Consider the following 12,220-nt stretch of genomic DNA (forward strand, 5'->3'; position numbering starts at 1 on the left):
TGTTAACAAAATTTTTCTTATGTAATACCTTTCTAAAAAATCACTTAATTGATCATATTTTCCTACTTTCTAAAATTTCATATTTCTAGATATTGCCTATTATATAAGCTTATCTGATGTTATTTTCTCATCTTCAAAAGGAGGATAATAATATCTACTTTTGAGAAGTTTTATGATAGTAAAGTCAATAATACATGGAATAAATTTTCCATATACTTTTTGGCAAATAAAAAGCCATTTTATGTATTTTATTCTTGTTGATGTTATTTTAATATTGCCTTTCAAGTGTAAGCTTAAGATTTCCATTTCAAAATGGATGTGAAGAATGAAAAACAATGTAATTAAATCTTCTATAACTCTTTAACTGGACAGCCTTGAAAATAATTTATGAAATTATTACTGACAATCACTGATGAAACCAAGGAGGGAAATGTGTAGATGTGAGTCAAACAGAAAGTATAATAAATTATTTATTCCATTTTACCACATATTTTATCATTAGTCTTTTCTGACCAATCTTCAGTTATAGACTTGCTTGGACCTTTAACAGTTTCGCTTATTTTCCATATAATGTTTACATTAACCTATCCAGATAGCTTCCCTAATGCTCACAGGGTAAGTGATTTGGCCAAATCAAACAAAAAGAAATTGAGGATGTCTCAAAAGAAAGCATTTAGAGTTGAGGGATTTCATGTCAACTTGAATAGCAGAAAAAATCTACAATGTACATACTGTATTTTATCATAATTAATCTATCCCAAAGACTGACTGTGGGAGTGAGGGAGGATGGGGTAGGGGAGAGCAATGTTGGTAAAAGTGGGAAAGCTATAACTGAACAACAATAAAAAATATCTTAGAGCCTTTCTCAAAGTGTATTATTATATCAGAATTTCCTGTGGGATACCTATAGGTAATTATTTCCAACAGTCTTATTTTAGAACATAGTTGCTAAATTATGTCACCTTAATTATGACAGTTAGGTATAAAATTGCTAAATATTAAGCAGCTTTATGAGGGCAATTCCATGAGGCCATGATGATTTCAATAGAAAATTAGATTTATAACCATATACAAAAACATTTTCATTTACACCCCAGACTTAATTTTTAATTGCATCTTGAATTTCATGGCTCATAATGGGAGAAAATAAAGTAAAAACAAAAATTTGTCAAAACACTGCAACTAGAAATAGGCATTGTTGTGTGCCTAGAAGATTTGTGGTGCAATTACTTATAAAGCATATCAGAATTAGACTAAAAAAGATCTTACATATCACACATACACATAACTGCACAGTTAAATGTCTTAGCATCATTCCTGAATCTAATCAGAAATTATACGCAAAGGTCAGAACTATTTCTATAATCATTTTTCTTAACCCCAGAAGCTATTCACTATAGCCTTAAAACAAGTATACAGACATAGAAAAGTCAAATGTCTACTAACCCAGAGAACATGGAATTTCTGCAACTTCAGTTAATTCCATGGGTTTATTTTTTGGTTTGGTAATGAATTATTCAGACTCACATTTGGAATTCATTCAGTTGAATTTTCCATTGTATCATAAATATTGCTACATGAACATAACATTTAAAAAGAAAATGTTTTATTTTAAAACATATTTGGCATTCTTTTATTACACTTCACCCTTCCCCTCTCAATAATAATGAAAACAATGACAGTAGCCAACATTTATGATGTGTTTACCATGAATCAGATACTATGATTAGTGCTATAATTGTATCAGCGGTTCTGAACAGAGTTGGTGAACTTTAGGGGGTATTTTAGAAATTTCTTGGTGTGTTTTTGTTGTTGTCACAATTTTGGGACACACTATTAGATTTAGTAAATCAGAGAGAGTCAATATATCTACTGCAATATATAGAACAATTCCTCCAAAATTTTCACCCTCTGCAAAATGTGATGTGTGTGAGAGTAATTTCAGATATGCAATTGAACATTTTGTGGTTAAAAATACTATGATGTTCTGAATGTATAACTTTACCTGGATTTTTATTTATTGTTCTAAATGCAGATTTTTTTTACTTTGCTTTACTTGTTATCAGAAATTATCTTTGCATGTTTTTAACACATAAACATGTACTGTATATCCTAGAAAAGTAACTACAATTTTACTGTAGTTACAATTAGGCTGGTGTGGCTCAGTGGATTGAGTGAGGGCTGTGAACCAGGCATCACAGGTTCGATTCCCAGTCAGGACACATGCCTAGGTTGCAGACAATGACCTCCGCAACCACACATTGATGTTTCTCTCTCTCTCTCAAAATAAATAAATAAAATCTTTAAAAAAAGTTTAAAAAAGTAACTACAATGTATGTCAAGGGAATATTGTATGATGTTGGGTTAAGACTATGAAAAACAAAAGTTATTCAACATTGTTTTCAACAGGAAATGTATTTTTTCTTTCAGTTCTTAAACTGCATCACTGGATCAAAAGGCAGCTCCATTTTTAGTTTTCTGAGGAAATTCCATACTGTTTTACATTGTGGTTGCACCAGCCTACATTCCCACCAATAGTGTACTAGGGTTCCTTTTTCTCCTCATCCTCTCCAACACTTGTTTGTTGATTTGTTTATGATGGCCATTCTGACCAGTGTGAAGTGGTATTTCATTTGTTTTTTAATTTGTGTCTCTCTGATGGCTAGCTATGCTGAGCATCTTTTCATATGTCTTTGGGCCCTCTAGTTGTCCTAATTGGAGAAGTGTCTGTTCAAGTCTTATGTTCATTTTTTTAATTGGGTTTTTTGTCTTTTTGGAGTGGAGTTGTGTGAGTTCTTTATATATTCTGGAGATCAAACCCTTGTCTCAGGTATCATTGGCAAATGTGTTTTCCCATATAGTTGGCTCTTTTATCATTTTAATTCTGTTTTCTTTAGCTATGCAATTCCACTGCTGGAATTATACCCTAAGAGCCCTAAAACACCAATCTAAAAGGACCTATGCACCTCAATGTTCATAGCAGCATAATTTACAATAACCAAGTACTGGAAACAACCTAAGTTCTCATCAGTAAATGAGTGGATCAAAAAACTATGGTACATTTACACAATGGAACTCTACACAGCAGAGAGAAAGAAGGAGCTCCTACCCTTTGCAACAGTATGGATGGAAGTGGAGAACATTAAGCTAAGTGAAATAAGTCAGGCAATGAGGGACAAATACCATATGATCTCACCTTTAGCTGGAACGTAATCAACAAAAGAAAAAAGTAAACAAAATATAACCAGAGACATTGAAATTAAGAACAATCTAACAATAGACAGAGGGGAGTGGGGAGGGAACACTGGGGGAAAGGGTTTTCAGAAACTACTATAAAGGACACATTGATAAAACCAAGGGAGAGGGTGGAAGCAAGGGAGGGAGGTGGAATTGGCTGGGGTGGGCAGGAAATGCAGACAACTGTAATTGAACAACAATAAAGTAATTTAAAAAATAAAAATAAATAAACTGCATCACAAAATTCAATAATATGTCTCATGGCATTTGAGTAATTGATAAAATACACCAGGATTAACTGTCATTTATAACTGTCACATTCACGTTTATTCTATGCAGAGGCACAAGGACCTGGCTGCTATATTATGTCATTAAGTGTTGTCATACACAAGTATATGAGGTATGTCCAGAAAGTATACAGCCATATAATATGAAAAACTACAGACATTTACTGAAGATTAAAAATACAAGGAACATTGTACATAAGACAATGATGCTTTAGTCACCTTCAAAGTAGGCACTTTGGGATCTCACACAGTTCTCCTAGCGTCTCTTCCACTGTTCAAAGCACTCTGCAAAATACTTTGTCTGAATCAAGTCATTAGCAACTGCAGCATGATGTTCTTTCTGCTCTGGTACCAGAAGCCATGGAATGAATTTTGCCAGAACACATTTCATGCCAAGATCCTGGTCAAAATCTCAGACACAGTAGTTTTCAGAATCCCCAGGTTAGCTTCTAGTTCTCACACTGTCAGTCACTGATCTTTGTTGATTGTAGCTCATATGCATTCAAAATTCTCAAGTGTTCTGCTTTTGTTGCAGGCCTTCCAGAACATGGATCACTTTCAACAGATTTTCAACCATTTTTGAAGCTTTTGTGCCACACTTTTGTTTCCTGCACTCATTGCATTGTCCCCAAAAACCTTCCAAATCATGCAAATAGTTTCTGTGGAGGAATGTTCAAGCTTAAAGCAAACTTTATTGCTCTACTTGTTCAGTCATTTTGAATGTGATGGCCACACAGTACACATAGTCACTCAATTGCATCTACTGCCCCCACTGACTAGTACAGTGAAATTGTCATTGTTCACACACACACATTCTAGTCCACTCTCCTTGGCTGCCAGGTTACACCCATGTTGCACAAACTGTTCTTGTGATATTAACAATGGCTGGACTTTTTCTGGACAGACCTTGTATATATTGCTATTTTTACTTTTATATTACTATTTGGGTATTATGTTTGTTTTTTAAAATACTTACTATATTTGATTCAGGAGGGTAAAATAAACATTAGAAAACTTTGTTACATAAAGGAGAAACTTTATTATGTTCAGAATTATTAATGTACATTATTTTATTTAAGATTCAAATTCACAACCATGGTTTATGGATTATTATCCCTGCATCATATATGAACTTCAATTTAAATATCACATTTCATTCAAAAAATTTATAGGAAAAAATTTTCATAACCCAAAGTTAAGCAATACATTTTTTAGATAACATAAAAATGATCTGTAAAAGAAAAATAAGATAGACTTTATTAAAATTATTTCACTCTAGAGTTACTATGGCTTAATAAGTTCCAAAATCTATACTAAATACTAAGTTTGAGAAGATAGATAATAACAATAAAATTTTTTGCTCTATTTTTTTCTACTTTCTCTATATCCTCTATGTTTACTGCTGCTCACTGAAGTCAATACACTTACCCAACATTACTCTCCAATATGAATCCAAAATTTAGATGAAAACATTTCCACTTCAAGGTAATGTTGATTCATGTTTAACATTTCCTGTTTATGAAACTCTCATCCATGTTGACAATCTGGGGAGTTACAAACCTTGCAAAGCTGAGCACATTGGGTTGTTAACAATTTAAAGAATCCCTCCCTGATTCTTTTGGTTTTAACACCATAAATAATAGGATTCATCATAGGAGGAATGAGAAGGTATATGTTGGCTATAAAAATGTGAATATGTGGAACAATGTGGTGACCAAATCTATGAGTGAGAAAAGAGAAAAAGGCTGGTGTATAAAACACCAAGATGACCCATACATGGGAGACACAGGTACTTAAGGTCTTGAGGCGGGCAGCTTTGGATGGAAGATGGAAGACAGTGAAAAGAATAAGCACATAGGAACAGATGATCAATATGAAATCCAATCCCCCTGTCAGGAATGCCACAATTAGGCTGTATGTTCTACGAATCTTTGTCTCAGTGCAAACCAGTTTAATTAGGGCCATAAACTCACAATAAGTGTGTGAAATGACATTAGTTTTGCAGTAGGAAAGCCACCTCAATAGGAAGGGGTGGGGACTTAGGAGTATAGCTCCTCTGAAGACAATGAGCACACCCAAGTCTATGATCACTTCAGGTGTTAAGATGATGGAATGTCTTAGTGGGTGGCAAATGGCTACATAACGGTCAAAAGCCATAGCCAAGATAAATCCAGATTCCATAGTTGAGAGAGAATGTATAAGATACATTTGAGTGAGGCAGGCTTCAAAGTAGATCTCTCTGTCATTGAGCCAGAAAAGACTGAGTATCTTGGGAAGTGTAGAAGAAGTGAGCATCAGATCAGCCACTGAAAGCATGCATAGAAAGAAGTACATAGGTTCATGCAGTTTGTGGTCTGTTTTGACAATTAATAAAAGGGCAACATTTCCCACCAGTGACAGTAGGTAGACCAGGAAGAAAGGGATGGAGATCCATATGTGAGCAGCCTCCAATCCCGGAATGCCAAGCAGTAAGAAGGTGACAGGTTGAAAACTGGTCCTGTTATAATCTACCATTATCCAAACAATGGATATTTCATGATCCTGTCCAAATTAAACATCACAAAGACTTTAAATATTAAAAGACAATTTTTTATTGTTATGGCCTGGAAGAGATGTTAAAATCTAACAACATGCAAGTAGCTATTGAATAATTTCTTTGGTAACAAATTATTTCAATGCATCAAATACATGGTGCTATACTTTGTGTGTGTGTGGTAAGAAATATAGTAGAAAGGAATCCCTCTCCCTCTCACTCTCTCTTGCTTTGCCTTCTTTTTTTTTCCAGAAAATATTATCTAATTCACTAAATACATTTTAGCAATATTATGTAGTATTATAGAGGCAGTAGTTGATACACCCAGTTATATATTTTACCATCTGAGCAGTCAAAAAAGTAAAAGCCCAATCATCACAAATGAGATCAGCCATTTGTATATTTAATCCCTTTTACCCTTCCTTTCAAAAATAGAACTTATATAGAGAAAGGAGACTTGGGAAATACTAAAAAAAACTGGGTCAATAAAAAAGTGAGAACATAACTGGTCTTATATTGAAAGATGAGTCTTTGAGTTAATTGAGGAAAACACCTTATTTTCATAAAGTCAGCCAAAGAGAATGGTTAGAAATCATCATTTTGCAAAGAAAATCCAATACAGAAAATGACTAAGCCTGGAAAGCATGGGTATTCAGGTTACTAGATATTTGTTTGATTTTAAAATGATCAATTAAATTCCTCCAGAAGGTACATAATATATTCTTCAGTCACGCAATACACTTAGGCTGATTTTTGCTCCCCAAGTAAACTTTTAAATGCAAAATATCTCAAAATATCAGGCTGCCAAAAGTAGTCTTGGAATGTGTGAACAATTGTTTTGGCAAGTTATCCTAACAGCCCTAAATTTTAGATTGGTAAATCATTACTTGGTTCAAATATTAGTATATCATAGCAATGTAAGGCATCTTATTAGTCTATAATAGTCTGAATAAAACAAAGTTTAATTAAAATGAGGTTTGAGCAAATATAGTTCAGGACTAAATTCTAAAGGCTAGGGTAACAGAAATTATGAACATGCACATCTCAGCTTAAATGTTAAACTGATCTTCTTGTACCTTATTTTTGTGAGGTCAAGAAATTGAACCATCTTTCAGACAACCACAAAGACTAAGTCTTCACTGCTGTTACTGGAGCTAGGAACTTCAGTCTAGATGCCACCTTTCTCTTCTCATGGAAGCACTAAAATCTCCTTTCCCACCTTAACCACAACTCTTCTGTCTGTAACCTGTTTATCTTACCTCTACAACTAGATCGTCTTACTGCTCATCCTGAAGCTCAACATGATATTGTCTCTAATTATAACAGGTGTCATTATACTTCTTATCTTGGGGACCAGAGACCCACAAGGAATACCCTATATATAGCCTCTTGTGAGAATGCTGTCTGACTGTAAGCAGTTTCACGAATCTTTCCAAGTCTCCACAGGCACAGTTCGGTTTCTTGGAAGGACTCAGCCTTATGGTGTCCATTCAATCTGAGTTCTGAGCTTAGAAATCAGTAAGAGATTCAGATCTGAAATTCAGATCTTGGAAGATATTCATTGTATCTTTGAACTTAAGCACTAAATGCTTTCTTACAACATATGTGATGAGAGTTAGGAGTGGAGGATATTGTGGAGCAACAAGTTTATAAATAATCAGGATGATTATATTAATATTGTCACATGTCTCTAGATATTCTTAAGTAATTCACCTGAACCAGTTTTACTTCTGAAAATCAACTAGAGTTCCAGAACATTTTCTAGTCACGTTTCTTTCTTGCATTCCCCTGAAATGTATTTGTTTGATCAAGTACAGGGTATGCATTATCCCCATGTATGGGAGCATTATTATTTGTGTTTTGGTTGGGGTCCTATGCAATGATTAGATATGTTCCTTCTTATTCTTCTCTTCTGCTCTATAATTCAGGAAAAGTGAACATTACAGGATTTGTTTCCCAGGATCACAGATCATCTTTATTTAGGCAGGGCTTGTTCATTGGGGACACTGGGACAATTCTTTCTATTTCTAAATTTTCTCAACTGCTCCCATTCCATGGCTTCAGATTTTGCAGAGGGTGCTTCCATAGTTTCAGCTTCCAGTGGGAGACTCATGTTCCTGAGACAGGATTAAACTACTGGTAGCCTCTATGTTTGCTGGTTAGAGTTGGTGATTTTTATGGCTTCTAATTTCTGGGAGTCCTCACTGTCAAATGTGTGCCTTCTTAAAAGTTCTATAATTTGTGAAAATAATTACCTGTATTAAAGGTGCTTTGTAATAAAGACTTAAGTGCTGTTTCCTGATTTAATTCTGACTAATATAGAGGCTATCCATAATAATAGAGGGCTAGTGATTTCAGTAATTTGTTGAGTTGAAGAAATGAGAGTATTGACCTTCTAGTTATTTCTTTCCAACTGTTAGAAAGGGAATAATCAAAAGACACAGCAATCTCAACATAATAAATGTTATATATGAAAAACCCACAACCACTTTGTGCTAAATGGTAAAATACTGAAGGCTTTTCCTCTATAGTCAGGAGCAAGACAAAAATTCCTACTTTCACTATTTGTATTCAGCAAAATACTGAAAGTTTTTGCCAGAGAAATCAGACAAGAAGAAAAAAAAAGGCATTCAAATTGGAAAAGAAAAAATAAATGATCTCTGCAAGTAAAATAATCATATAGATAGAAAACTATAAAGATATTTCTCTCCCCCCCACTCTCTCTCTTCCACACACACACACACACACACACACACACATTCTAGACCTCGTAAACAACCTGAGAGAAATTGCAGGATTCAAAATTAACATCCAAGAATTAGTGGCTTTTTTATACACTAACAATGGGCAATCTGAAAAAGAAATTATATAAGCAATTCCACTGACAATACCATTAAAAAGAATAAAATAGGCATAAACTTAAGCACTGAAAACTGCAAAAAATCACCTAAAGAAATAATAAAAACACAAATAAATGGAAATGCATCCTGTATTCTTGGGTTAGAAAATTTAATGTTATTAATCTGCCAATGCTACCCAAACTGATATACAGATTTAATGCAATATCTATCAAAGTTGCAATGACATTTTTTGCAGAAATATAAAAGTCCATATGAAATCTTAAGAGATCCCTGAATATACAAAAATATGTGGAGAAAAAAACTAAATTGAATGGTCTGCACTTCATTATCTCAAAACTTATTACAAAGCTATGATAATAAAACCAGCGTTGTACTGGGAAAAGGGAAGACATAGAGACAAATAGAATAGAATAAAAAGTCCAAAAATAAACTCTCACAAATATGCTCAAGTAATTTACTGCCATGACTACTCAATGGGGAAAATGTAGTCTTTTCAACAAATAGTGGTGAAAAACCTAGATATCCACATGCAAAAGAATAAAGATGAAGTCTTATCTTTACATCATAAAAAACATTAAAAATAGAACAAAGATCTAAATGGAGGTCACAAAAGAAAATTTTATGACATTAAATTTGATAATTTCTTGGATATGATAAAGGCAACAAAAATGAAATAAACTGTACTTTACCAAAATTAAAAATTTTATGCATTAAATAACTCTATTAACACAGTGAAAAGTCAATCCACAGTGAAAAAGCAACCCAGATATAAGGCAAGCCATATAAACAATCAATATTCAGAAGACATTAAAAAAAAAACTCTTAAAACTTAAGAGTAATAATAAAAATTATTGGAGTAAAAAAAGGGCAAAGGGCTTAGACATTTGTTCCAAAAAATGTTCAAATGGCCAATAGACACATTAAAAGATGCTCAGTATCACTGATTATTAGGGAAAAGCAAATTAAAACAATGAGATACCACTTCACATCCATAAAGGTGACTATTATTTTAAAAAATAAAAGAAAGGAAAAGACAATTATTGGTGTGGATGCAAAAAATAGAAGGAATATTTGTACATTTGTAGTAGAAATATAAAGCCCTGCAGCTGCTACAGAAAAAGGCATGGCATTTACTCAAAAATTTATACATAGAATTATCATTTGATCCATCAATTCCACTTCTGGATACATACCCCAGAAAAATTTCTTTTTTAAAAAGGATCCAAACAGATTATTATTTTTTTAATAAAATGGTAACTATTTCTTTTTTTTAAGATTTTATTTATTTATTTTTAGAGAAGGAAGGGAGGGAGAAAGAGAGAGAGAGAGAGAGAGAGAGCGCGGGAGAGAGAGAAACATCAATGTGCAGTTGCCGGGGGTTCTAGCCTGCAACCCAGGCATGTACCCTGTTTGGGAATCGAACCTGTGACACTTTGGTTCGCAGCCTGCACTCAATCCACTGAGCTACGCCAGCCAGGGCCAAACAGATTATTTTTACACTTATGTTCATAGCAGCACTATTCACAATAACTTAAAGGTGAAAACATACTGTGTCATCTGCAGATGGATGAATGGAAGAACAAAAATGAATTCACATAACATTAAAAAGGGGGGGATTTCTAATACATGCTAAAACATGGGTGAACTTTGAGGATATTATGTTAACTGAGTTAGCAAGTCACAAAAGGATAAATATTGTATGATTCCACTTAAGTGAGGTACCTAGAGTAGCTAAATTCATAGAGACAGCAGTAGAGTTGTACTTGTCAGAAGATGTGAAGTGGGAATGGGAAATTAGTGTTTTATGAATATGGATTTTCTATTGGAGAAAATTAAGAAAATTTCTGGAGATGGATGGTGATGCTGGTTGCACTACTATATGACTGTACTTATTCCACTGAACTATACAGTTAAAAATAGTTAAAGTGATAAATTATATGTTATGTATATTTTGACACAATTAAAAGAACCATTAGTGGGATGCTCTTTATATTCCACTCCAATATTAAAACATGAGTGGTGATAATAGATAGATAAAGCAGTTATTTTCCTTACATTATCTTTTTACTTCCATTTATTCTTGAACCAACTTTTTTATTGATCCAACTAAAATCAAGCAACTTTGACCATTAGTATCCTAAGAACATGTTCCCGTATTTTCTTGGTCCTTACTCCATACACAATAGGATTGAGAAAAGGGGGCAACAAAAGGTACATATTTGCAATAAAAATATGGATATGTGCAGGTACATTTTTCCCAAAGCGGTGAGTAAAAATGGAAAAACCAGCTGTGGAGTAGAAGACAAGAATAACACAGACGTGGGATCCACAGGTGCCCAAAGCCTTAAAGCTAGCCTCTCGGGTTGGCAGGCGGAATACAGACCGCAGAATGAAGGCATAGGATACAGCAATAAGAAGGGCATCACAGGAGCCAATGATTGTAGCCATACTGAGGCTGTAACGTTTGGTTCCTCCTGTATCCATACACGCCAGTTTCACCACAGCCATGAACTCACAGTAGGTATGGGAAATTATTCGAGTTCTGCAGTAGGGCAGCTGTTTGAGCAGGATGGGATGTGGAGAAAAGAAGGCTATACCCCGAATCACCACAATGATTCCAATAATAGTGATGTGAGCATGGGTGAGAATGGTGGTATGGCGCAGTGGGTAACAAATGGCCACATAACGGTCAATGGCCATGGCCAAAAAGAAGCCTGATTCCATGGCAGTGAAGCTGTGGATGAAGAACATTTGGGCCAAGCAGGAATCAAAAGCGATGTCATGGGCTCCAAGCCAAAAGAGACAAAGCATGCGAGGCAGCGTAGATGTGGAGAGGACCAGGTCGGTGACTGACAGCATGCACAGAAAGAGGAACATAGGCTCATGGAGGCTTCGCTCTGCCCTCACCACGGCCAGGATGGTCACATTCCCCACCACGGCCACTATGTACAAAGAGCAGAAGGGAATCCCAATCCAGACATGCAGGTGCTCTAGTCCGGGGATGCCCAATAGCAAGAAGGAGACAGGAGAGGGACGAGAAGTATTGAGAGGAGGCATGGTGATTATTCCTTTGATTTTTATCAGTCTCTCTGAAAATAGAGTTGTAATATCAAGATAATCACAACCAGATGCCAAAAAATATGGAGATTTTGTTCAGAAAGGTCATTAATGATGTGTTGTTAAAAACAATTCAAATTCACAATCTCCAGTATTTGAAGTCACTAGAACCAGATTAATAAAATTAGTAATAGCATACCAAATTACTGTTTTTTAAAATATAGAAAGGTAATACTTATATCTTT

The 12,220-nt window shown here is 34.6% G+C and overlaps 2 protein-coding genes across 2 annotated transcripts; both read right to left on the minus strand.

Annotated features, from left to right (window-relative positions):
* Positions 1–5,051: 5,051 nt before the first annotated feature.
* LOC123819219 (olfactory receptor 52D1-like) lies at positions 5,052–6,038 on the minus strand. Its single transcript, XM_045839533.1, has one exon. The coding sequence runs from the start codon at positions 6,036–6,038 to the stop codon at positions 5,052–5,054; it is 987 nt and encodes a 328-aa protein (XP_045695489.1).
* A 4,992-nt stretch (positions 6,039–11,030) lies between these two features.
* On the minus strand, positions 11,031–11,975 carry LOC123819327 (olfactory receptor 52D1-like). Its single transcript, XM_045839634.1, has one exon. It carries the CDS (start codon positions 11,973–11,975, stop codon positions 11,031–11,033), a length of 945 nt encoding a protein of 314 aa, XP_045695590.1.
* Between the last annotated feature and the right edge of the window lie 245 nt (positions 11,976–12,220).

The sequence above is a fragment of the Phyllostomus hastatus genome, unplaced genomic scaffold (assembly GCF_019186645.2).
Source record: "Phyllostomus hastatus isolate PE091 unplaced genomic scaffold, TTU_PhHast_1.1 phas_contig_304, whole genome shotgun sequence".
NCBI classification, from domain to species: Eukaryota; Metazoa; Chordata; class Mammalia; order Chiroptera; family Phyllostomidae; genus Phyllostomus; species Phyllostomus hastatus.